Source organism: Suricata suricatta, chromosome 14 (genome assembly GCF_006229205.1).
Source record: "Suricata suricatta isolate VVHF042 chromosome 14, meerkat_22Aug2017_6uvM2_HiC, whole genome shotgun sequence".
NCBI lineage: Eukaryota > Metazoa > Chordata > Mammalia > Carnivora > Herpestidae > Suricata > Suricata suricatta.
Genome location: NC_043713.1, coordinates 82,299,774 through 82,326,059, shown reverse-complemented (window position 1 = coordinate 82,326,059; position 26,286 = coordinate 82,299,774). Strand labels below are relative to the sequence as shown.

Sequence of the window (26,286 nt, the reverse complement as noted above, 5' to 3'; positions counted from 1 at the left end):
TGCCGAGGGTAACCGCGGGCGCGCCGGGCGGGGCCGGGCGGGCGTCCCTGTGCTGCGTCCCGCGGGCCGGGGATACCCGGGAGCAACCGCTCCTATGGGGCGTGCTGGGGCGGGGTGTGGGTCGCCTCCCGCCCGCGGGCTGCGCGACCAACGTCGCGGAGCAGCTCTTTGTGTCTCCCGGGGCTGCGTGTAAGTGTGTAGTGTGTGTGTGTGCGCGCGGTCGGCGCCTTCAGCCCCGTACCCCGGTGCCAGCTTTCCCCAGGTTCCCCCGGCCAAGACCTTTGCCAGAAGGGATGCCTCCTGAGCTGCCGGGGGGAGTTTCGCTAAGTTGGAGGGAAAAGGGCGAGGTGGGGTCGCCTGGCTTCCCCAGATCCCAGGCAGTGCCCCAAAGTTGGTGCTGCAGGTGCAGCGCCCCCTCCTATCACGCTCCTCCCCAGCTAGCCGGGGCCTTAGGAGGCGGGAACCCCTCCCAAAGGCTTAGCTGGGGGGGGGGGGCGCTTCTGATTCTCATCCCCCAACTTGGAGAGTGCTCTCCGGCACAGAAGTCACCGGGGCGGTGGGGGGGGGGGGGGTTGTTGAGGGGCGCGGCTTTCCGGGCAAGGGGCAGCCTAGGCGGAAGCCAGGCTGGCTGGCCGGCGGGGAGAGCTTAGCGGCCGTGGCACAGAGCCGGGGTGCCCATGTGACTGCGGTGTGCTTTGGAAGAGGAAGCTGTAGAGGTCAGTGCAAAGGCGTCACGCCAGAGCGAGCGGGAGCAGGAGTGAGGGGGGAGACCCGGAATGAGCGCGGGGCAGGCGGGAGGGCGGGGGCAGCGGCTGCAGGGGCCCCGGACAAAGCCGCCCTGTCACAGCCACTCTGGCCGCTCCAATAGCATGCAATTGCCTGGCGGGAGGGGCGGCCTGGCCTAGCGGCCAGGAAATGAGGGCCGTGGGAGGAGGGGCCTCCCTAGGAGAGGCGGGTCTGGAAGTGGCGCCCCCAAGCTCCGAAGGGCCCCAGAGGATGCTGAAGGGTGACCGGGAGGGCAAATCAGACACAAGCACAACTTGGAGAACTTTCCTTGCACTGAGCTGCTGCAGCTCGTAGTGATTCCGTACACGCGTGCTGGGGAGGCTGGGTCGGGGGTGGGGGGTGGTTCGGAGGTGGTGACCGGTGTAGCCAGGCCAGCCTGGGGCCTGGTGCCCAAGAGCCACGCTCCTCTCCTCTCCCTTGCCGGCACCTGGGTCGCTCTCCAAATGCAGACTGAAGGAAGTACATCCCCTTGCTCCACGCCACAAACACTTAAATTGTTTTCACGAGGCTGTTTTCTGCTGAGGCCCCGAGGGGGTGGAAACCAAGGTTAGATTAAAAAAAGAAAAGAAAAAAAGCCAGACGTAGAGGTGGTTTTAGGAAAATGAGGACTAATATTTTGAAGTGGTGCTTGGAGGGGAGGCTGGTGTGTCCCTGGGGGTGGGGTGGGTTAGGGCTTCACCCCCACTCCCCACCCCCATTTCCTTGGAGAGAAGAGGATCCCTGGGGTCTTCAGAGTAGAGACCAGCCAGCCTGTGCTGGGCGCGGAGGCGGGAGGGTGCAGAGCCCAGCCCCAGCTGGGACTTTAACAGCCCCAGCGCCAGCCCCGCCAGCCCCGCAGCCCGCGACTGTCTTCGTGACAGGGCTGCGTCCTGTGCTGTCAACTACACCCCTCTGATGGGGTTGCTAGGCAGCGGGGCTCTGATGTGCGGGAAGGCCTTCTGATTTGTCAGCCTCCTGCAGACACATGGTTAAGGCTCCTTCCAGCCTATCCGGAGGAGGGACGCGGGGCACGCTGCCTGCATACTGCTGAGCCCCGGGTCCACCTGAATGTGAGGTGCAAAAGGCAGCTAGAGGGAGGGGGGCACCTGGAGCCCACCAGCCTCCTAACCAGCTCAGCCCCACACCCCCCAATCACCATTACCTCCACTGGGGCTTGCTGCTGGCTCCTCCCTGCCTGTCCCAGCCCCATTCCTCCCCTCTTCCCCAAACCATGGAAAAGCAAAGTGCAGCGGGGAAAAGAGGTCAGTGGGGTAAGCATGAGCGTGTGGGCCTCCGGAGAGGCCAACGTGCATGAGCACGAGCCATGGGGAGGCTGCCCCATCCGTGCGGCCGCTGGCTCTTGTGGGAAGGGATGGGAGGGAAAGAGGGGGCCCTGGCATCACCGGCTGCCAGGCCTGGACTTGGAAGCTGCTCTGTACTCCCCCCCCCCCCCACACTTAAGCTCTGCCCACCCCCAGGAGAGCAGCATGTCAAGGGAGGAGGGAGGAGGCTGGCGAGTTCCTGTAAGGAAGGGTGGGTTATCTGGCTGCTGCTAGGGCTGCCGGCGGGTTCCTCCTCCCGAATTCACCTCCACCGCCCAAGCCTCTGAGGCCCAGGTTCTCCCCTCTGCCTGTCCGCCACCCACCCCGCAACATTTTCTATTCATTTCTTCCCTTTTTTCTTCCAGCAGCTCTATGGAGATACAATTCACGTACCATTCATCCATTTAAAGTGTACAGTTCAGTGGTTCTGTATGTTTACAGAGTTGTGCATTCACAGTCCATTTCAGGACATTTTTGTCACCCCAAAATGAAACCCTGTACCCATTAGCAGTCCCTCTCCATCCCTGCCTGCCTCCCACCCTCACCCCCCAGGCCCTGGCCACCACTAATCTACTTTGTCTCTGTAGGTTTGCCTACTCTGGCCATACCATACATGTGAAATCACACACTGTGATCTTTTCGTGGCTGGTACCACGTACTCTGAGCTGCATTGCTCACTTCTCAGTCTACTGCAGTTTGTCTTGCCGTTTAACTTTTCCTGTGCAGTGTCCCGGCCTGAAGGGCAGCTGTCTTGGGCATTCCTATGCCTTTCTCTAAGTGTTATGCCTAGCTCTGGGCCGCACCCTGTGTTGGCTCTCAGTAAATGACTGCTGAATGAATGAGATGAATGGGGACTGGTAACTGGCAAGCCCTGCAGGTGGTTTACAATGGAATTCCAGGGGGTCCAGTTGCTGCGAAGAGGCAGCTTGGGAGAAATGTAGGTACAGGAAGGAGCTGGGAAGTAGCAGAAAGGAAGCCTCTCACCAGAGTGGGGGTAGGGTGGGGGTGGGGCCAGCGTCAAAGTAGAAGGAACCAAGTAGCCTGTGGGTTGCCAGCTCTCTCCTGGGAACCTGATAACAAAAATGCCTCCCTCAGCTTTGGGGGCAGGTGGCCAATGCTTGAGATTCATCATCAGATCACAGGGGCTTCCCCCATGGGGAACTCCAGTTAGAACTGGGTTTAAAAAGGAGAGAAAAAAATCCCCCAGTGTTAGTATTTGTGAAAGGCCAGCAGGTCAAGCATCTCTGAAGCTGTTCGCTCACCTGTGATTCAGGCTCTGAATTGTTTGCTCTGCTCCCTTGCTTCTTCGCCGCAGGTACTGTCTCATGAGTGTCAAAGGTTGTTTCACTGACTTCCACATCGACTTTGGAGGCACTTCCGTTTGGTACCATGTTTTCCGGGGTGGGAAGGTGAGTTGGGCTTTGTTTCTTCAACCTCTGTACGTCCCTGAGTACGTTTTCTGGAGGGGCCCGCTCCCCTCACCCACCCCTGCCCTCGCCCCATGACCAGCCAGCCCTTGTTCTGTGACTACATTCAGGGCCACCTCCTCCCTCTCTGTCTTCTCCTGGAGAGAAGGATCAAGGCCAATTCTTCTGCATCACCCCTGCCCACCCAGTCCAGTGTTCTAGGGATCTCAGGCCAGATTAGGACTCCAGCTTTGGTTCCCGAGAATTGCCAGCATTCCTTTGGTCCGTGGGAGTTTTCAGCTCCAGCACCAAGACCGTTTAACGTAAAAGTCTAGTTGCCAGCGCCACCAGCGTCCATGAGCATTTTACGTGAGGGACAGGCGTCACCCAGAGAGAGGGGGCGGGGCATGCGTTCTGGACGCTCCCGCTGTGTTTGCCGCTGTGTGCACCCTACACGGGTGTGAGTGCCCCTGGAGAGTCCGAATGCCGCCCTGCTCGCCTGGAGCTGTGTGTGCGTTCGTTTTAACCAAACACGTTGGAAGAAATGCTGGGTAGGAAGTCATCCTGCCCGGTTCCAGATGTTTCTCCTCCTTCTCCACAGTGAACACAAGCTGGGCTTATTTATTGGGCCATTTGATCAGACAACTTAGGGACTTCCCTTCCTCTCCTTCCCTTAACCTCCTCAACAAACCTGTGGCTTAGGAGAATGTTCCTCTCAGTCCAGGAAGTCTGCACACCTCGGTGTTTCACCGGGAATGGAGATTCCCTAAAGGCAGGCCAAGGGTGTCCCAGGAAAGTGGCACAGCTCCCCTGCCGCCCCAGAGACCCTTAGGGCCGGGTCCTGGGGGTGTGCCCTGCGCCCGCGCCCCCCCCCCCCCACCTGCCCGCTCCCAGGCAGGTGGGGCTGTCTCCTTGGGTTGTGGCCCAGCCTGGAAGAAATCCAGGACTTTGGCCCGGATCTTCAGCTGATTGCCTTCTTTTCCTCCCAAGATCTTTTGGCTGATTCCTCCAACCCTACACAATTTGGCACTGTATGAGGAGTGGGTGCTGTCGGGAAAACAGAGTGACATCTTCCTGGGAGACCGCGTGGAGCGATGCCAAAGAATTGAGCTGAAACAGGGCTACACGTTTTTCATCCCTTCCGGTAGGTTCCGGCCAAAGCTGGTGTTGGGCTTTCCTCGGGTGCCTGGCTCTCCCAGCACTGGGAGAAGGCTCCCACATCCCTGGGGCCTCAGCCAGGTTTTTGGGCCAAGGGACGGGTTCTGTGGGCCTCATGGCATTGGCAATCTCTGAGAGGAGCAGGCCTCGGCTGTAGGGAAAAGCAGCCCCCTTTCCCCTCACATTAACCTGGGTCTCCCCACCTGTGGGCTAGAATTCGCTCCTGGGAAAGAGCAGAGGGCTCTCCCTCAGGGGAAGTGTGAATGGCTTCCCCAGCACTTCCCATGGAAATTCTGTGTGAGGGGATGACAGTGGTACTGTGCGGAGGGGGTGGGTTCACCCCTCGAAGGAGGAATTGCGTTATTTTCCCAAGGAAGCTAGGTGTGGAGGGTGCAGTCCGAGGCAGGTTCTGGGGGAGGGCAGGCCCCAGGGTCGGCAGTTTTACGGGGGTGCCTGAAAGCCTTGGGAACGGGCAGAGGGCAGTGTGGCATTGGGGAAGGACCCAGTGTGGCAGCCTCCTTCCTGTAGACGCAGGTTAAATGTAGTTGCAGTCAATGCCGGCTCTTGCATCTTGTACTTGGATTCCTTCCCCCGACCCCCACCTCCAAAAGAAAAATTAAGAAGAGAAAGGAAAAAGAAATTAACATCACAAGTAGTTAACACAGCAAGCAGAGGGCAGTAATGAAGAGCGCTGGCCCCAACGCCAGACTTCACGGCCTTAGTTTAAATTTCAGCCATACTGCTTTCACCTCTCTGTGCCTCTGTGTTCCTGTCTGTAAAATGGGAATGAGGCTTCCCCGGGTGGTAGTGAGGACTGGAGTGAGCTAAGACCTGCATGCCCGCAGCTCTTTGGTGATGGACTGAGAGCTTTGGACAGTTACAGGCTGTGTCACCGGTGAGTATGATAGATGCCCTAGGGGTCAGGGAGTGCAGTCTTTGGCTGTATTAATGGAAACATTTTTCCTAGGATGAGGGAGGTGACAGTCCCACTGTATAGAGTAAGGGAGTCAGGTCACATATACGAAGTTAGCCAACATAGAGATAGGAGTCTGGATACCGTATCAGGTGAGATGAACTTGTCTTTTCTTTTTTTTTAAGTTTATTTATTTATTTTATGAGAGAGTGAGAATGGGAGTGAGAGAGAGAGAGAGAGAGAGAGCGAGCGAGCACAAGTGGGGGAAGGATAGAGAGAGGGAGGCATACATTCTGAAGTAGACTCTAGACTCCAGGATGTCAGCACAGAGCCCTATGTGGGGCTTGAACTTCCAAACCGTGAGATCATGACCTGAGCCGAGATCAAGAGTTAGATGCTTAACTGAGCCACCCAGGCTCCCCCAGATGAGTGAATTAGAAGGAGGAATTGGGTGGTTTTACCCAGGGGAGTAAAGGAGCATGGGAACATCTGTCAGCTAGTTGAAAGATTGTCTCCTGGAAGAAGAGGTGTAGCCAAGTGGCGTTGGAATGACTAGCTTAGCTAGGTAGTGAGCTCCCTGTCACTGGATATATACAAGTAGAGGTTCTGTATGTGTCTGTGCCAAGGAGCCTGCAGGGACTTTGCCACTGAGTGGAGGCTTAAACCTTAGGAGTATCCTTTGAAGCAGCTAAGATCGATTGGAGGGAGAAGCTGGTCACACTTAGGTTTCTGAACATTGGGTTGGAAGCTGTTCTTAGGTCTGGAAATCTAATGCTTGTGTCAAGTGAAGAGGGGCCATTATGGTAACAGCTCCCACTGAGGGACAGGGCTTGCATACTTGGGCTCTTCTAGAAAGTTGGGCAGAAGGTAGAGATTTCACTATTAGGAAAATTGGGGATTTGGAAGTGGCAGGGTTTAGTGGGGGTGACTTTGTTACCATGGCCCCAGGTCCATCCCCAGACTTGCGGGAGGGAAGGGACCTCTGTTTGGGACATGAATGGGTTGCAGTTGGTGGGCTGCATTTATGGTACATACGATGTGGCACAGAGAATCGGGAAGGAGGCGGTACCCTTCTAAGGTGTGCTCGAAGGAACTTTGGGCTCATCTCTTCCCCTGTGTGGGCCTCAACTATCCAGTCTCTACAACGGGAGTGGGTGGGGCTAACCTGTGACACCCCCAAGTTCCCTCGTACGGCCCCCCTGAGTGCAGGCCTCCTAGTCTCCTGGGGAAGACTGGCCTGCCTGCCTTCGGCCCTTTGCCGGAGTTGGGAGGTGGCTCATTGGTTTCTCTCAGTCTGGGATGGGCAGGGTGTGCATTTTGGGGACTCAACAAGTTGGAAAAGGTCTTGAAAAGTGGCATCTGAGCCCGAGCAGAGGTGTGAGTGTTTGTTGAAGGCAAGAGGAGGATTTGAAGTGCAGCTAGCAGATGTTGACTTAGATCCCAGCAAAGACTCCTGGGCCCTGAGGGTTGTGAGTGAGACACCAGGATGTTTGGGAAAGAAAAAAGGGACAGTTAGAATTTGTCACCTTCTCAGAGTCTGGGAGTACATGTGGTTCCCAAGTATTGATTTCTGCAGGGACCTTTGGGGGAAAAAAGTTAGTAGCTTATAGTTACAAACTTGTAGTTCTGCTAAAGATGGGTGTTAATTAAACAAAAACAAAAACACCCAGAGGCATCAGGGTGGTCAGTCGGTTAAGCATCTGACTCTCGGTTTCAGCTCAGGTCATGATCTCATGGTTTTGTGAGTTCAAGCCCTGCTTTGGGCTCTGAATTGACAGTGTGGAGCCTGTTTGGGATTCTCTCTCTCCCCTCTCTCTCTTCCCCTCCCCACTCACGCTCTGTCTTCTTCAAAAATAAATACATAAACTTAAAAAAATTAAAAACAAAAAACAAAAACACCTGACACCTACAAATTGCTGATTTTCACGAATAAAAGATGATTCTGATGCTAAAAAAGTCGGAAGTTTGTAATTTCAGAATAATGGACAGTATTTTGAGTTTGATAGTTTTGAGTTTATGAAATTGTATACCATTATCATTTTCTTCATTTTGTTACCAACCAGTGAAAACTGAAGGACCAGAGTTTTGCAGTCAGGGAGGGAGACGGACACCTGGGATTTTTTCCAGCACCCACGCCCCTTTAGCTGTGGGCAGACACACATCTGAGAGTTGGGGTATTTGGAGTGTGGCTTCTGGTGGAGAGTTGGAGAGACAGCTTTGGGGAACACAGCCCCCTGCATGTGGGTCTTCTGTACTGGGAGCAGAGGATCTAATTCTGACATTTCTCACCTCTGACGTGGGTTTTTGTCCCCACAGTGTGACCTTCGACATGTGACCTCTTACCTGATGCTGGTCTCACGTCTCCCCGTGGGTCATTCAGCAAGTCTTGAACTCAACGCTAATGGGAGGTTCCTGGCATGGGAGGGTTTAAATGTTACAGTCTTCCTGAGATGTGGTTTTTCCCTCTTTTCTTCTTGTGTCTGGAGTGAGGAGGCGGGGTGCCAGCTGTGCTGTAGGAGTGGGTGGTTCTCAGGCCTCATTCCTGGGTGGTCTAGGAAAGCTGCCTGGAAGAAGAGGACCTGAAGGTGGCTGAGTGAGGCGATCTGGAGAAAGGGCCTAGGTTTGTCCTGTTGATGAGACAGAGACAGTGGGAATCCAGTTGCCTCCCCAGGGCACACGGTCGGGGTCAGGAGTGGCCGGTGACTTACCCAGATTCAGCCTGATCATTAGGTAGAAGGAAAGCTTGAGGTGGAAATCATCCCCAAGGAGTAGAAAGTCAGAGAGACCCAGTGACATCTTTTTCCTTCATGTGAGGGGACCTGTGGCCAATGCTCTGACCGCATCGAAGGGCTCAGCCTCTTCCTCTGGATGCACCAGCTTAATAAACTATAGTTTATGAATAATAACTCGTGTTAGGGGCACCTGGGTGGTTCAGTCGGTTAAGTGTCCAACATCGGCTCAGATCATGATCTCACAGCTTGTGAGTTCGAGCCCTGCATCGGGCTCTGTGCTGACAGATCAGAGCCTGGAGCCTGCTTTGGATTCTGTGTCTCCTCCTTTCTCTCCCCGTCCCCTATTCATTCTCTGTCTCTCTCAGTCTCAAAAAAAATTTTTTTTTAAAATAACACGTGTTATTGAGCGATAACATTTTACATATATTACTTATGTTTTTTTGTCAACATGTAGGGAGCAGCTTATTCCCCCCCTGCCTTTTCTTTAAGTAAAGAAGGTTCCTGGGGTCCGGAGAGGTGAATAAACTAGTCCAAGGTCGCACAGTTAATAAGCAACAGAGTAGGGCAAGAACTCCAGTGTGTCTAGTTTCAGAGTTGACCTCGTTCCCCTTTAGCCTGGGAGTCACAGACTCAGGACCTGGTCTTCCTTCTCAGCCGTGTGACCTTGAGAAAATTGTTTGCTCATTTAACAAACTTTTTTTTAATGTTTATTTATTTATTATTTTTTAATGTTTGTTTATTTTTGAGAGAGAGACACACAGAGTGTGAGTGGGGGAGGGTCAGAGAGAGAGGGAGACACAGAATCACAAACAGGCTCCAGGCGCTGAGCTAGCTGTCAGCACAGAGCCCGATGCGGGACTCGAACCCACAAGCCTCAAGATCATGACCTGAGCCAAAGCCGGACGCTTAACCAACTGAGCCACACAGGCGCCCCAAGTTTCCCCATTTCTGAAACACACGAGGGTCAGACTAAACATGCCCCTGAATCTGCTGCAGCCTGTGACCTGCCAGTTTAGGTCCCTGGTACCAACTACGGGGCCCTGGAAAGGAAAGGCCATTCTTGCTTCACCCCGGCAGCTGCAGTGAGTGGGCAGCCTACGGCCTGGCCTAGCTCAGCCAAGGAAGCAGGTCATGGCCTTGTGTGAGGGGGCCCCCCAAGTTCTGTGCTTTTCGGGTTTACTCCTAGAGCAGCCACGAAGATAGACAAGTGTGGATGCAGGTGAGGGGGGGGGTCGGTGTCTGAATCCCGAGTGTTTGGCTTGTGGGCAAGACTTCATGTGCCCCGCTGTCCCTCAGGTCCCACAGAACACCCGTCAGTAGGTTTTGTGGGTTGCCTGCTTTCCTTCCACGATTGGTCTGCCGCTTGTCGCTCAGCCTGAGTAGTCTGTTATTGCCTTCATGGTGTTGGTGACTGGCATGGAAGCAAGAGACAGATGTCAGCCTCCCCAGCCCAGTCTCCTGCTTGGGACACCTGCGCCCTCATGCTTCCTGGGATGCAGCCAAGGAGATGGCTGCAGGAGGGTGGGGATGGGCGGGGCCTGTGAACGCAGTTATTCGTCCCTGGTTCTTCCCGAGGGGAGTATGGGAGTCATGGAGTGGCGTTGAGCAAGGCTGGGGGAGGCAGTGACTAATCCATTTGAGGCTGCCTGACCCACCTGTGAGACCCTGGCTTGGAGACAAGATGAGGCGTGGGTAGGGCTTCTAGAACCCCTTGAAATGCCTGGGGGTATAGACTTTCTGCCGCTCCACTTGAAAAAGAACCTCTCTTTGCTCACATAGCAAGGTAACAGGTGTACATCAGGTGTGTCTGCATTTCCACCTGACAGGACAGAGGGGAGTGTCCAGGGCTGATAAATGCAGATTTACGTGGGCATCGCTGTTTGCAAAGCCCTTGAGATGGAGGAGACTACCCCGTATATCAGTGGCAGTTGCTTTCATGGACTGAGTTCCTACTCACCAGATTCCCTGCAAGGGAGGCAATGATCTCCCTCAGCTCATGCGGGCAGGTGGAGGCCAGGAGAGAGGGTGGTCAAGTGCCCCGCATTGCACGGTGAGTTGGCCATGGGACAGTTTCCAGCCCAGGTCCTGGGACTTGGGCTTTCTTTAGGGCACCTTGTGGGCATGTGAAGAGCGTAGGAACAAGACCCAGGAATCTTTGCCCCCGTTCAGGCTTTACCCCACCATGTGCACCTACCTGGCCCTGGCGGTCCTAGGTCCCAGGCTTAGGAAGTGTTGCTTACATAACATTGATAGTGGAAACAGGAGCAATGAGAGACCGCGTAGTGCTGCCCGGCAAATGTACGGCTGATCAAGTCAACTGGTACCCGCTGAGGTGGAGAGGCTGAAGTGGATGTGGAAACTGAGGCTTTAAAGGCGGCAGCTGACCTTGCCCTGTATGGAAGTGTGAAGGTGGTGGGGAAGGTGCCCAGGTAACTCCACAAGGGCGCACTTGTCCAGCAGAGCCGGAGATGTGGGAAGCTCACAGCAGAACCAGGTTCCAGAGAGCCTTCCTTCCCATGATCTTGGCTATCCATTTTCCCTGTGCTCCCTGTATTCCCCAGGGACCACCAGCTCTTCCCACCCTGGGCCCAGCAGGGGAGGACCAGTGCCCCGAATGTCCTGCAGATGGCAGCAGTGGCCTCCCAGCTTTCTTCCCAGGTGGCACCTTTGCTCCTGGCAGCCGTGGCCACCTGTGGCTGCTGTGACTCAGGGCTGGCGTGTTTTGGGTGCGTGGTAGGGGAGGGCTCTGTAATTTTCCTCCGAGCAAACAAATTATGCATACAGGTCGGAGAAGAGGGGTCAGAGAAGAGGAGATGTGGGCAGCTGGGTTTGGGAATCTTGGGGCTTGGGCTGCCCTTTCTGTCCTCTTTCCCCTCTGCCGATCCCGTCTTCCACGGGGAGTCTCTCTGCCTCTGTCTGTCCTTGTCTCACCTCTGTCTCTCTTGTTTCTCTCTGCGTGTCTCTTTTTGCCTCCGTGGCCTGTTTGCACGCCCCGTCTCCTGGGGCCTGCAGGCCTGGTGCTAAGCCTGTGATGGAGCGATGGTGCAGCATGGCGGTTAAACACGGAAGCACTAGCTCTTGCCAGCTGTGACTTCATTCAGCAAGTGACTTACCGTCTCAGCCTTGGTTTCAGCATCTGTAGGTGGGAGCGGATTATAATACTACCTGTCCCCTAGCCTCAGGCCGTTCCGGCAGGCTGGACGTGCATGTGGGTCTGTTGAGCACTTGAAATGGTGTTACTTGGGGAGGGAATTGTGTGTGACTTGATTTGTCTGGCCTTCAAGGACCAAGTGAGGCTGACTCCCTGGGTTCCAATTCTTATTGGTGAATTCACTTCTCTGTGCCTCAGTCTTCTCTTCTGTAAGTTGGGGATGACTATAGTATATATCTTTCAAGGATTTTGTGAGCATTAAGTGAGGTACGTTCTCTAAAGCCCTTAGACCAATGCACAGGGGCAGCCTTCAGTTTTATCCCCAGTATTATTAGGCCAGGCTTGCTCGGTAGCTCAGGGGGATGAAAAAACCATGTTCCAGGCTGTTAAAGGGCTGCATTTGGCAGGAGCGAGGCTCACCAGCAGAGCAGAAGCAGAACTGATGTGGGGGTACAGGTGTTGTGCGGCTAAGACAGGCACCTTGAAATGGGCCTGAGGGGATTTTAGTGGCAGGAGGTGGCCTCAGGCAGGAAATGGTCTGGGTTCTTCAGTTCTTGCAAGGTGTCACTCCTGCGTTGTGGCCCCAAACAATCCTTTGTGAGCCCCTCCGGGGTGAGTGGTCACTGAGATGCTGAGGAAGAGGCTCAGGGACCTATGAGCAGCCTTGAATGAGGGTGTCCAGCTCCCTGGGAGGGGCGCAGGGCCTGCCTCTGTTGGCTGCTGTGGCCGGGTTTGCAGTAGCACGGGGCAGCTTTGGCAAGGTCCTCAAGCTGCCAGCCACCCGTCTTGAGCCGACCAGGAGTCCCTGCCTGCCGAAGGCCATCGGGGCCGTGTGTGTGAGACCTCTCAGCCAGCCAGGAACCTTGCCTTCTGCTTCAGCAGCCCGAGCATCCCCAATTCTGGCCCTGGGTGCTCCCCTGGGCCTCCAGTGACCTTCTGCATGCTTCCAGAGGGTGCCCCTCCCCAGCGGCCCAGGAGCCGTTGGCTGACCCTCTCTGTGCCCTCCCCACCCCAGGTTGGATCCACGCAGTCTACACCCCTGTAGACTCTCTGGTATTTGGCGGAAACATCCTGCACAGCTTTAACGTGCCCATGCAGCTGCGGATCTACGAGATTGAGGACAGAACACGGGTAAGGCGGCTTCCTTCTCTCCTCGTGGGATTGCCTGGCCCCTGAGCTCTGCCTGGCACTCGGGGCGTGTGGGACGAGTCCTTCGTGGTCCCCTGCCCCGCTGCTCCTTGCCTCAAGTAGGGGCCCTTGGTCCTTGCGCGAGGGGTGGGGGGCTGTCTGTAAGAGCCCCACCCAGGGCCTCTGGAGTTTCTGTTCATCTCCAGGCTGGTGGCAGCCAAAACCCCCTTGTCAAAGAGGAAGTATCTGTTGAGAAAGTACCTTGAGCTCTCAGGAACCCTGCCTCCTCTTCTCACGTGTAGAGAGGGATGCGAGAGTGCTGGGAGGGTTGTTCCTGCTGTGGCGTGGAGGGTGGCTCTCGGCCATGTGTCTCCTCTCCCCGAGGATCCCAGGTGTGATGTAGTGCCTGAGGAAGCCAGTATCTGTGGGTCCCCCAGGCATTGTCTCTGAGCTCTGCCTCTGTTTGCTTGCAGGGTCGGGGGAGAGGGGGAGTCCATTTTCCTCTTGACAGTAACAGTTTCTCAGACATAGGGAACCCCCCCATCCCCACCCACCAGGGCCAGGGGCTTAGACACCTGAGTGCCCTGTGCCCTGCTCCGTGAGTTTCTTCTGGAAAGCACTGGCTGTTTGCACGCACCCTCTTTCCCACGCGGAACTCGGCCGAGAGTCCCAAGGCATGTGAGACAGGTCTGAGGGGGGGAAACTGGGGCCACGAGAACCCATTCCTCCTCCTCCTTCTCTCTTACAGTTGTTCAAATATTCACTTCTTTTCTCCTTTGAGATAAAATCCACACACCATAACATTCACCGGTACGGTGCACAGTTCACTGACATTTAGCGTGTTCACAATGTTGTGCAGCTATCCCCTCTAGTTCAAGGACGTTTTCATCACCCCAAAAAGATACCCCCTACTCATTAGCAGTCACCCTCCATTATCCTTGGCACCCCCTTCCCCCGCCCCGGCCTGTGGCAACCAACAGTGTGCTTTCTGTTTCTACAGATTTGCTGGTTTTGGACGTTTCATAGAAATGGAATCCTATATCATGTCCTTGTGTGCTTTGCCTCCTTTCGCTTTGCCTGATGTTTTAGGGTTCATCCACGTCGAAGCAGGTGTCAGTGGTTGGTTCTTTTTTACGGCTGAATCAGTTTCCACTGTATGGCCTGACCATACCATGTCTTCTTGGACTTTGCCTCAGAGGTGACTTTTCTTCCCCAGAGAGGTATTGTCATGTCTGGACACTAAAGAAGCATCTCATTGAGACAGATGCACTGAGCCCAGGTCCTTGCCTTTCTTGGTCTTGTTTTTAGGCCCTGGTCTGCACAGAGTCTCATAAGGGAGCCAAAATCTTAGTTACTACGTTTGTATCTGACCTTTCTAACAGTCCCGACATCGAGGGACCTTGTCCAGGGCTTTCCTGGGAACCCCACTGGGCTGTGCGCAGGGTCCAGGCAGGGGTGCTTCGTCTCCAGATTGGCGGGTTGGCTGCTGGGATGCCCGGGTCTACAGAGACCGGGTCTTGTTTTGTGGATGTTCGCGCCTCTCTTCTCTGTAATCTGCCCACCATCCCTTTCCTGGTCTGGTGGATGCTGCCCCGTGGCATGCTGGAAAAAGGCACCATTTGGGTGTGAGTGGTGATCTCGTAGTCTGGGTCAAGTGCTGTCTGGGGCTTCGGCCAACTGTTCTTTGGCCAGCCCTGAAGAATGGGCCAGTTTGTGTGAGCCGACTAGGGAGGCATGGGATAGAAAAGGAGAAATCTAGAAGAAGTGAGGCCTACGACTTTCCAGCCAATTCCTGAAAGCCAGAGTCAGGCTGGGATTTCTAAAGGCTTTGGCAACTTGCTTGGCAGCTGTCCCCTTCCCCAGGGAATCCGAGTTACACATCTTGGTGGATTTGGGCCCCATCATTCTATTAGGAGCCCAGCGGAGGCTGGAGGAGGGGTGATAGTGTGGAGCCCCCAGCGTCGCGCCAAGTTCCTGTAGAATATCATGCCCACATTGAGATGAGTGTGGCGGGGTCCCCTCCCCCAAGGCCTGCTGTCCCTGTCATCTGAGTGGGCACCCCATCTGGTCTCCCTGAAGCAGGTGGATGGGCGGGGAGGCTGGCGGGCAGGCTGGGCTGGGAGCAGCGGCAGGCTGTTTAATCTGCTTTGATTTCTGGTCTTTGGAGAGGGCTTGGCTACAAGGCCCAATTGTTTATGTGTTAGGAGCCAAGGCAGACAAAAGATGCTGGGGAGAGGGCACGGGAAGCCAGATAAAATGCCAGCGCTCCTTGGCCGCTCGCTACAGCTTAATTCTTTACATCCCTGCGAGCTTTCTTAAGAAGGTTATGGTCATTTAAAAGTAGTTTTTCAAGAGTCCCTAAAACAGGGCTTTGCTTGGAAACCAAAGGCAGGGGGTGGGACAGGAAACAGTCAGTCCTTAAGCCCCACGGTGTGGATTCATCTAAGGAAAAGAATTTGCCTTTGCGGCCCAACGTGGGGAACCCCCCCCTCCCATCCAGACCAGGGGAACCCCAAGATTCTCCTATGTTTAGAAAACCATGCCTCGCTCGCTAAGATTTTAATTTTGGGGCGTGGGGTTGGATGATAGGTGACTTGACCCTGCCCGTGCTGCCCGTGAGGTCCTACCCTGCAAGGGCCTGGGGGTTTGCATGTGTAGAAACCACACGTGTACGTACACCCGTGTGGATTAAATCCTCTTGTTCTAAAGATGCAGGGAGTCCAAGGGCAACACAGAACGGGTGTGTTGCATGTTTATTATTTGAAGATAACACCTCAACAACTATCACTACGTAGTAGTATTTTTAACTCCGGTTAGGTTTATAAGGGACAGGGATGGTTCAGTTGGTCATTCATTAAACTGCCGTCTCTCTTATGTTTATCTTTTTTTTTTTCCCCCTAATGGCTCTAGTGAAACGAGTTTTCTCAGGAAAGGTAACGCCGCACCCTCCACCCCCCTCAGCCAGTGAATTTATTTGGAAATTGCAAATTTTCTCTTCCTCTCCTCTTTTCTCTACCATTGGATTTTTTTTTCCATTGATTTTTTTTTTCCAGGAGAAAAACAAATTTTAAGATACTTCCACCCACCCTCAATTTTAGTTTTTTGAGTCCATTGAAACCCGGGAGTTCTAGATGCACCAAAACGCCTTTGGTTCTGATCTCCCAAGGTCACTCAGCTCTAAGAGGAAGGGCCAAGGCCGAGTGCTATTCGCATGGGCCTTTGGGAACTCAACGCTGCCCCTTGAGATCCGCTGATAGATTGATTACCCCCAAGGCTAGGAGCACTGCATGCTTTCTGGCTGCCTTGCCTTTCCGTGAACAACTCAGTTTGGTGAGGCTCGGAATTTGTCAACAAGTAATGTTGAGCAATCGTGTGTTTAATGTTCCCAGGCATGTGGCTGAAACCTTTTGAAGGCGAAGGGTGGAAGGCGACAACCCGTTTGTAAGTCAATTCTTTGCAAATTTTGTTTCCTGCGGTGCTCTCTTGGAAAAAAAAAATAAAAATAAAATGAAAAAATTTGAATTCCTTCATCAGCATTTGTTTTTACCCAGCCGGTTTCCCTTGGGTTCAGCAACAATGAGGGGAGACTTCTCTTCCTCTCCTGAAATACAGCCAAAACAGAGATTTTTTCCCTCCCTGAACTAGAAAGAGTCTCAGGCTCCACGGTGCCATTCAGTGCAGAGCGTCTCGGACGGGTTCCCAAAATTCGAAAGGTCAAATGCAACTTCAGAGTTTTACCGATCGAACCTGAAGTCAGCAGATGTGGGTGAGGGTCTGAGAAGAGGCGGCCTGCCTGTGCTCAGCCTGCTGCACAGGTGCTGGCCATTGGTTTCAAAGTCGCTTGGTCCTCGCTCTGGAACAGGGGTGGGGCTGAGGCTCCCGGCCCCTTCTGTACAGGAGGAGGTCAGGGTCTGTCTTAGTCTGAAGTGCCCCTCTCCTGTTTAAACTCTGAAGGGCACTGATCCAGTGATCGCGGGAAAGGATTAATACTATCCCAGCATTAAGACCAGGGCTTCTCTGGAAAGTAACTGGAGCCAAGGAAACCGCTAGATGATGTTCCCAACTCCATGCATCCCCGGAGGAGGTCAGCAGCATGCAGCGGCCAGGATCTCATGCCAACATACCATCCACCAGAGATGAGGACATTAAATGGGCCCACTAAGCAGATGGGAGCAGTGAGGCCCCTGACACGGGAAAAGGGCCTCATGGTTGAACACTGAGTCAGGGGGGCCTGGGGTGGCTGGGGGACTGAGCTGGGACTCTCAGGGCAGAGCTGAGGCCGTTTCCAGGTGGGCACTGTGAGAGAGGCAGCAAAATGGTATTTTAGGGCAAACGGAAGAGCTGGGTCTGCTCGTCTTTGCCTTCATCTCACGTTGCCTGTAGACTACTGCTGAGAAAGGTGGGAGAGTGTTCTTGCTTAACATCCTGCTCCCTGGGTTTCTGGAAAATAGGAGAGGTGAAGAGGGGTCTGTGGCCCCTGCAGAGGTCCCTTGAAGCAGACACACCCTTGGCGAGAGGGCAAGAGACCAGGCTGGGAGTGAGCCTGGGCGTACAGGATCTATATGTAGCCTTGGAAGAGAGGGCTCAGCCCCCCGGGGTGTGTGTGTGGGGGAAGACAGAGACCACCTCACCACCCTCATTCCTCACTAACCCACTCAGGATGACGTTTCCAGAAGGTTCATCTGTGCACGGCCATCAGTGGTATTGCTCCCTTCCCATCTTCCTCTGCCATCTCCTCCACATAGACCCATCAGAATCCTCCTGGAGCCCAGGTCTTTTCGTTATTCTGATGCACAAAGCTATCTGCACCTACACTTCCTCCCCTGTAAGAAACGGCCAAAAGGGGATCTCAATCTGAACTCCTGCTCCAGCCCCGGGCATGTGTCTCCTGACGTTAGAGTGGTCCCAGGTCACCCTGGGGACTTGTACCTGAGGGAGTCCTTTGGGAATACTGGCTGGGCAATGCCAGGTGGTTGTCGGGAAGGAGCAGGAGGTGGGCCCCTCGGAGGCCCCGCCCCTGGAGCTAGGAGAGGCCACACCCCCTCCCTCCTCATTGGTCCTACTGGCGTTGCCTCCCTCCCAGAGTGCAAGATGTGCTTGATAGCCTGTCTGCAAATGGGTAAGGTTTGGGGGTCGATTTCTGTCATTCAAGGGGGCAGGGAGGGACAGCAGAGTCTGTGCAAGAATTTTTTGAGAACAAGGAGTAGCCTGTTTCTGTTGTAGCTGGGATCAGGATCACCTCCGCAGGTGCCCGCACCTTCCGTCAGTAGGTCAGGGGACAACTCTTGTTCCTCTGCATCTCCCAGAAGCACAAAGCGGACCCCATCCGCCTTTCTCTGGCGGCATGCAGCTCAGGGAGCTTTGAAACGATGCCTCACATAGGCCTCTTTCTCCCCTCTTCCTCCTCATTTGTGCATGCTGCTGGTATCTTGCCCCTTCCAGCACCTCTCTCCTGCCTTCCCGCCGCCTCCCTCATTTTCCCCTCACACCATTTGTGCTCTTGTTAAGATGGTGAAAATAACTCCCCCCTGCAGAAACCCCCTCCCCCCGGTTTCCTCCCTTGCGTCTCCTTTGCCTTCCAGAAACTGACTTCTACCCCGGGGTCTTTGCTTTCAGGTGCAGCCCAAATTCCGTTACCCCTTCTACTATGAGATGTGCTGGTATGTCTTGGAGAGATACGTATACTGTGTGACCCAGCGGTCCTACCTCACTCAGGAATACCAGAGAGAATCCATGCTTATTGGTGAGTGAAATGCGGGCCTGGTTGCCCCCACTGCTCAGCTGGGCAGGAAGAATTTTTTCAGTGTGGCCCCTGAGAGTCCCTGGGAATTCTACTGAACTCAAGTGTCGGGCAGATTCCTAGAGACCACTTAGGAAGGGGAAGCCATCCTTGTCGACCTCCCATTTGGAATACATGGTCCATGAAAATGAAATTGTAACCCTACCCCTGCCCTCCAGCAGAGTCCCACTGGTGGCCTCCAGGTCTCACTGGTGACTGTTTAGGTGTGAGGAGGATCCAGTCCAGGCATGGTTGCCGAGACAGGACCCCCACGGAGCGAAGGATCCTGGTCATTTTATTTCTCCGTGGCCACCAGCGGGTCCCCATATCCTCACTCCTCCGCTGCACCGAGGGGTTGGGTTTGTCTGTATAGGAGCAGGCCTGTGAGGGGCAGCCGGTCCTCAAAACCTGAGGCCAGCTTCGAGCCAGGGGGAGGGGTGACCAGGGCTGGAGACACGAGCTTGCCAGAGCAGTGGGTGGTTCTGACAGAGGCTGGGAGAGAGCGTTTATAGCCACAGCTGCGGAGCCCTGCCTCACTTCCTTTATTTAAAGGCACATCACCCCCCAAATGGCTCAGTCCTTGAACCTTGACTCATAGGCGCCCTCCTGAAGTTGCCTCTAGCCGTGACAGTGAGCTCCCAGGAGCAATCTGGAGGAACACACATCTTCTCCCTGTCCCTGCCTCTGAGCTGTTACTGCTCTGGGGCTTCCTGGATGCAAAGTGGCTGAGCCTCATTCACGGTTTCTGTCTCCTTGCAGGATAGAACAATACGATTGGTCTGTCTCCTTGAGGGTTTGCACGGTTTCTTTCTCTTGCAATCGCCAGGATTTTTAGATTCCCTATTATTTTTTTCTCACTGTAAAAGGCTTTCTTCCCTCCTTCCTTTGACTCTCATCCTTGGTGACCTTTAGGGGTTTCACGCTGGGCATGTGATGGGGAACAAGTGTTTCCGCTGGGGTCTTTATAGGGAAGTGCTTCTTTCCCTCCTAGAGACTCAGGGTTGTCTGGGGAATCTGTCGTGAGTCTCACACATGTCAGATGATGCAGCGTTCAGGTGTGGAAAAGCCCTGACACCCCACAGCCTGCTTTTTGGAAGCTCCCTGCTTGGGGGGAATTAGGAAGTGATTCTGCAATAATGAGGTGACCTCTGTGGCTGTAGCACTCCATGTTCCTGTGCGCAGCGGAGGCTTGACTCGGTGAGTCCTCCAGGCGGCAGACGGAGGGGCACGTCTCTCATTTGTATATTTAGGGCCATTGGAGAACGTCCCTGATTCCATCCGAAGGCATGAGAGGCCATCTTGAGGCGGCATTTGGGTCATCGGTACCTGAGTTTTTCTTAAAGTTTCTTGTCTTTGTTTCCCATTGTCTCAGCACTCCTCCCGCCAGAGGAAAGGGGAGATGCCAGGGAGATGCCTCATTTGTCAAATGCTGGTTGTGCGCCAGGACCCATGCTCACTGATGCCTTACTGAATCCTCACCACAAGTGTTCAGAGGAACCATTCTGTGCCTTATATATATGTATATATATATGTATTTTTTTTAAGTTTAATTTCTTTTGAGTGAGAGAAAGCTTGAGTTGGGGAGGGGCAGGAGTGAGAGAGTGAGGGAGAGAGAGGATCCCAAGTGGGCTCTGCACTGACCATGCAGAGCCTGAGGCAGGGCTCAAACTCACGCACCGTGAAATCATGACCTGAGCTGAAGTCCGATGCTTTTTTGTTGTTGTTGTTGTTGTTTTGTTTTGTTTTTTTTAATCCAATGCTTAACCGACCGAGCCACCCAGGTGCCACCCGTACCTTATATTTTTAAAAACATGTAGTTGACGTATCATACAAGTTAATGTCTGCACCTCAGTGGTTTCTAGTATATTCCCAGAGCCTTGCAATCATCACCAGTCAATTTGAGGGTTTTCTTTACCCCAGAAAGAGACCTGTACCCTTGAGTTACCTCCTTATCTCCCCCGCCCCCAGCCTCAGCAACCACTAATCTAGTTTCTGTCTCCATAGATTTCCCCCTGTTGGGGACATTTCATATGAATCATTATATGCTTTTTTTTTTTGGCCTTATTTTTATACATTGAAAAAAGAACCTGCCAGGTGAATACACCAGAGAGGTAAAGTAATCTGTCTGGGAACACCCAGCTAGGAAGAAACGGCTGGGGTTTGAACCAGTGTCTGACTGAACCCACACTTTCTAGAGGCTGAGGGAGGCATAGACCATTAGAATTGTCCAAAGAAGTTTGATCTCCAGAGTAAAGGGGAGGCGCAGTGAGTGGAGGCTCCAGGGGCTTCTGGCAGGGAATTCAGGCCATTCACCTCAGTCTTCTGGTGACCCTCCTGTTCCCTGTAGATGCCCCAAGAAAGCCCAGCATAGACGGCTTCTCATCCGATTCCTGGCTGGAGATGGAGGAGGAGTCCTGTGAGCAGCAGCCTCAGGAGGAGGAGAAGGAGGAGGAAGAGGAAGAGGAGGAGGAGGAGGAGGGTACAGATAAGTTGCCCAAGCCACCCGCCGATGGCCCTGCCTCACCCACCAGCACCCCCTCAGAGGACCAGGAGGCCCCCGGGAAGAAGCCCAAAGCGCCTGCCATGCGGTTCCTCCAAAGGACTTTGTCTAACGAGTCGGAGGACAGCGTGAAGTCCACAACGGTGCCCACAGACTACCCCAAGACGCCCACTGGCTCCCCCGCCACAGGGGTCTCTGCCAAGTGGACCCACCTCACCGAGTTTGAGCTGAAAGGCCTGAAAGCACTGGTGGAGAAACTGGAATCTCTCCCAGAGAACAAGAAGTGTGTCCCCGAGGGCATCGAGGACCCCCAGGCACTCCTGGAGGGTGTGAAGGTGGGCAGGGGGTTACATCTGGACCTGGGCAGCTGAGAAGGGCCGGGCAGTTCCCAGGGGCAGCTCAGCACTGGACGGTTTGGAGCAAACTGTCCTGGGGTGTGTCTATGCATGGAAAGGCACTTCTGGTCCCAGCAGGCCCGAGTTGGGCCCCTGAGCCGATGCCACCGCTGAGAGCTAGAGGGGAAAGCTGCCTTGTGGTTGGCAAGGAATTCTCTCTCAGCACTTGTTGAAAATCTGGGAGGCTTTGCTGGCAGAAGCCACATGGGTGTGTCCGCAGTGGTGGTGGTAGGTTTGGGGGCAGACCCCTCCATCCCGGTCAGGGACACCTGCTGCTCTGGGCTGGCTTCCCCTGGGGTGTGCATCTGTTTCATATGACCAGGGTGGATGTCCTCTAGGTGGCCTGCTGAGGTAGCCACCTGGGGTTCAGGGGTCTTTAAGCAGAGCCTAATTATTGAACAAATGTTCGTTAAGCACCATCTGGGCTGACCACTCCGGGAGCAGAAAGCAGGCAGGCATTGGTAGCTCACCCAGTAGCAAGGAAGCAGGGGAGGAGAAAATGTCAGGAGATAGGGAATTAAGTGGGCTGTAGCCTGCTGTGTGTACCCAGGTCATGGAGGTGGGGTGAAGGACACTCACCAGCCACAGCAGGTGCCAGGACTCGGAGACCGTTACGCAGAGGGCATTTGCCTTGGGCCCTAGAGGCTGCATAGGAGTTCTCCAGAAGAGGCAGGCTGTTACAGGCACAGTGCAAACATGCGGTGTGTGTGTTTCCTAGGAAGTACCCTCAAGGCCTTGCCCTGTAGCATTTGTCATCATACCATTTGTTGAAACCTCGCTACCTGTCAGGTACCAGTGCTAAGCAAGCTACCTCAACTACCTGTACTTACCAAATACGGAAGGAGGTTCAGAGAGGGTGAAGGTCGTGCCTGCGGTGACAGAGCAGGTGAATGCGGGGCGCTGGGACGAGGACCTGGCAGTGGCTGTGGAGCTCCCGTGTATATAATATCCACTGCGCAGGGCCAGCTCTGCTTTCAGCATCGGTCAGGCTTTTTGCTGTGATGCCTCAGAGCATCAGTGTCCGATTCCCAGTGAGTCTAGCTGCCTGCGGGTTTGGAAATGAAGTCTCCTTTTTGATGGCCGGAAGCACTGCCCAGGTCTTATAAACGAGTCCATGTGTTCACTTACTCATGTAGAAAACATGTGTCAGGCCCTTTGATATAGAAATGTTAAGAAGGTCCTGTCCTCAAGGTGCTCAGTGATCTAGGGCTGAACTCTTGTTGGAGTGAGACGCCAGGGACCCCCGTCAGGCAGTCTGAAGGGTACCACCAACAGAGGGAGAGAGAGGGTGACAGAATCATTAATCCAGATATATGTCACTGTGCCGTGAAATGAAAATTTTATAAGCTGGGGGAAATTGCCTGGTAAAAGAATTCTGTGGTGACCATCCCTATAAAGCAAATCTTTACTTGCTTTGGGTCTTTCTCATTGACTCGACTTTTTTGTAGGTTGCTGACCTCACCTGAGAGATTTTGTAAATTTGTGTATACACACAAAATTTTGCATGCTGGGTCAGGGTGGGGTCTTGGACTCCTGAGTCTGTTCCTGGACCTGGGTTAAGAATCTTTAATCTCTTGGCATAGAGTTTTGTATATTGGGTTTCCCAAAGGAAATCTTAGCATTCTGTCATGAGGCTCCTTTTTTTTTCTTCTGAGGTCCTTTAAAGTGAATCTTTACTTTAAAGTAAAAATAAGGAATTTTTATCAGTCATAAAACCATTAATAGTGTTGGGGCCCATTAATATTGTGAGTTAAAAATACATTTCATCTTATAAGGAAATGTTTTCTGTGCTTGTAGAAAGCTCTTTTTTTACTTAAAAAAACTTTTGAAAAATTTTTTTTGAGAGAGAGAAATAGAGCATGAGCAGAGCAGAGTCAGAAAGAGAGAGGGAGACACAGATCCAGAGCAGGTTTCAGGCTCTGAGCTGTCAGCACAGAGTCCCACACGGGACTCGAACTCACAAACTGGGAGATCATGACTGAGCTGAAGTCAGATGCTTAGCCAATTGAGCCACCCAGGCGCCCCTCTTTTTTGACTTTAAACGCATCTTTGTGTCTCTGATCTGTTTATGTAGTATTCCTGGTTCCTCAGTTGGTCAGATTTCTTTCTAGGGAGGAACTTGGCCCCTCGTGTCTCCCATCTGTACCCACCTGATTGGCATCTGAGATGGGTTCAGCCTAGGCTGGTCGATGGTGTGGAGGAGGCCTGGGGGAGGGGGTTGGGTAAATTTTAAGGAACCCAGCCTCCTCCCTCCTGTCCCCATCATGGGGTTCTGTGGCAGGTCATGATAATGTGTGATAATGCATCTCAATTGCTATGTGCTTTTATAGGTATTTCCCATGTATGAACTCATTTAAACCTCCCAACAACCCTCAGTAGTATTTTTACTAGCCTCATTTTGCAGATGAGAAAATTGAGGTAGAGATAGGTTAAGTGATTTGCTCAAGGCCACACAGGCCGCTCAATGGGGGAGTCTTTGTATTTACCCCTTATACTGTACTGCTTTGTACAGAAAGTTTCTCCCCTCTTGGAGGCCATTTACATTTAAGGAGAAGGTAGTAAGGGGATTGCTTGGGCTTTCTTTAAAAAATTTTTTTTTCTTTTTTGAGAGAGAGACAGAGTGTGAGCAGGGGGAGGGTCAGAAAGAGAGGGAGACACAGAATCTGAAGCAGGCTTTGGGCTCTGAGCATTCAGCACAGAGCCCGATGCGGGGCTTGAACTCATGGAATGTGAGATCATGACCTGATCTGAGCTGAAGTCAGACACTTAACCGACTGACCCACCCAGGCCCCCCTGCTTGGGCTCTCTTTACAGAACAAGCAACGGGTCAGGCCCTGGGACAGAAGTTGTAAATCAGCAGTTCCTGGCCATATCCAGCCTCTAGGCATTAAGTTTGGCCTGCACAGTATGAAACATATCTTTGTAATTACTTGTCAACATTAAGATATCAGGAGTCATAAAAACATGTGCTAGCTCTCCTGGCCCGTGTTCCTCATACACCCCAGGACCTCATACACCCCAGTCCTCACCATGCCCTACTGCCTCCCTGAGTGTCTATTTATTATTAGACTCTCACATTTCTTTTCCATATAATCTAGTCACTTAGTTCACTTACTGAACTACTTGCCTATCTCTCTCTCTCTCTCTCTCTCTCTCTCTCTCTCTCTCTCTCTCTCTCTTTTTTTTTTTACTAAGACAGCAGAAGAGATGATTGACCATATACGTGTTCCAAATGAAAAGAGAATTGGCCCTGAAAGTCACAGGTCCAGGGGAACGGACCAAAAGGGGCTGTATTTTTGGTCTGAGCAAGGTGTGCCTCTCAAAGGTGGTCATTGCGATCACTTGTCGCTGGGTGTTTTAGGTCCATCACATCAAGTTCTAGAAAGTAGGAGTGCAGTCCAGGCACTTGGACCCGCCTCCCTGGGCCCTGGCTTTCCTTATTTGTGCTCCTGTGGCTCCGTGGGTGCACAAACTCGCGGTTCCCTTGGACCTGTGCTCCATCTTCTTTTTCTCTTCAGCCTTCGCTTTTGCTTCTTTCTCCACTTGGCTCTCGTGACAAGGAGGTTTCTGGGAAGATGGTAGCGGAGGCCGCCGGAGCTTGAATTGCCTGTCTCTGGAGGTGTTTGTGTTCTTGAGCCTCATGGGGGGGGGGGGCCTTTTGCAGCTTAAAGAGCTTGTAAATTGGGTAGACAGGTCTCCTTAGAGCCTCAGGAAAACTGGGCCATCTGCCGGTGTCTCTAAATGCTGTGTGGCCAGGAGTCTGTACAGGGGAAGTGGGCCAAACGTCTCTTCCAGAACAGGGGGCTCTTGGCTGTGAGCCCCTCTGGGTTCCTGGAGGCCCAGAAAAGGTGTTGAATCCAAGACTGACCTTCAGAGCGAGAGTGTCGTCACGGACACTGGCTGCACACATTTCGGTGCCTTTGTTCTCTGTCCTCAGATACTGAGCTTTCATTTGCACTGGCTGAGACATAAAACACAGCTCAGGAACATGGTTCCCGTGCCCACGGGTGTCCCTACCATTGAGTGATTCGTGTTTCTGGCCAGTGGTGGTTCTCCCTGGGTGACTGACCCATTATGATCTTTGGCTTGTGTTGCAAAAAGACAGTATCTTTCCTTCTATCGTTTTCTCCGGGACCTCAGAGACGGCAGCTGATGGTGGCTCATGGTAACCGGAGCCCCTGGGACTGGAGACAGTCCCAAAACAACCCCGTCTCCAGATGGCTGGGTTTTGGCTTTTATTATCAAAAACCCATTTTTTTCTTTTTTTCTCATTAAATTTTTTAAAAATTTTATTGTTTATTTATTTATTTATTTACTTAAATGTTTATTTTTGAGAGAGAGGGGGACAGAGTGTGAGCAGGGCAGGGGCAGAGAGAGAGGAAGACACAAAATCAGAAACAGGCTCCAGGCTCTGAGCTGTCAGCACAGAGGCTTAACACAGAGCTCGAACTCATAAACTGCAAGATGATGACCTGAGCCGAAGTTGGATCTTAACTGACTGAGCCACCAAGGTGCCCCCCCACAATTTTTTATTTAAATTCTAAGTAGCTAACACACAATGCAATATTGGAAAAACTCATTTTCGTCTTTCATTTGTAATGTATTTTTTAAAGTTGTGGTAAAATACATATGACACTATTTTGGTTTAAAAGTTTTTATTTTTGGGGGCGCCTTGGTGGCTCAGTCAGTTGAGCATCTGACTTTGGCTCAGGTTGTGATCTCGCAGATCATGAGTTTGAGCCCCGCGTCGGGCTCTGTGCTGACAGCTCAGAGCCTGGAGCCTGCTTGGGATTCTGTGGCTCCCTCTCTCCCTGCCCCTCCCCAACTAGCACTGTCTCTGTCTCTGTCTCTGTCTCAAAAATAAATACACGTTAGAAAATTTGTTTTTCTTTTTTACTTACTAGATTACCACTTTAGAATCTTCAAAAATCTTCAAGAATTGGGTTACCTGTGTGGCTCAGTCAGTTGAGCATCCGACTCTTGATTTCAGCTTAGGTCATCGATTGCAGGGTTGTGGTATTGAGCCCCATGTTGGGC

At 53.0% G+C, this 26,286-nt stretch overlaps 1 protein-coding gene across 6 annotated transcripts in view; it reads left to right on the top strand.

The window, feature by feature from the left end:
* The window catches only part of KDM2B (lysine demethylase 2B), a 125,478-nt gene that overhangs the window by 38,393 nt on the left and 60,799 nt on the right, over positions 1-26,286 (top strand). For 5 of the 6 annotated variants that reach the window (XM_029922929.1, XM_029922930.1, XM_029922933.1 and 2 more), the window contains exons 7-11: positions 3,403-3,496; positions 4,484-4,637; positions 12,463-12,578; positions 18,192-18,318; positions 20,702-21,189. In XM_029922929.1, the coding sequence (XP_029778789.1) occupies positions 3,403-3,496; positions 4,484-4,637; positions 12,463-12,578; positions 18,192-18,318; positions 20,702-21,189 (979 nt within the window). Of the gene's footprint in view, positions 1-625; positions 717-3,402; positions 3,497-4,483; positions 4,638-12,462; positions 12,579-18,191; positions 18,319-20,701; positions 21,190-26,286 lie in introns of those variants that run through there. The other variant, XM_029922934.1, reaches the window with a different exon arrangement.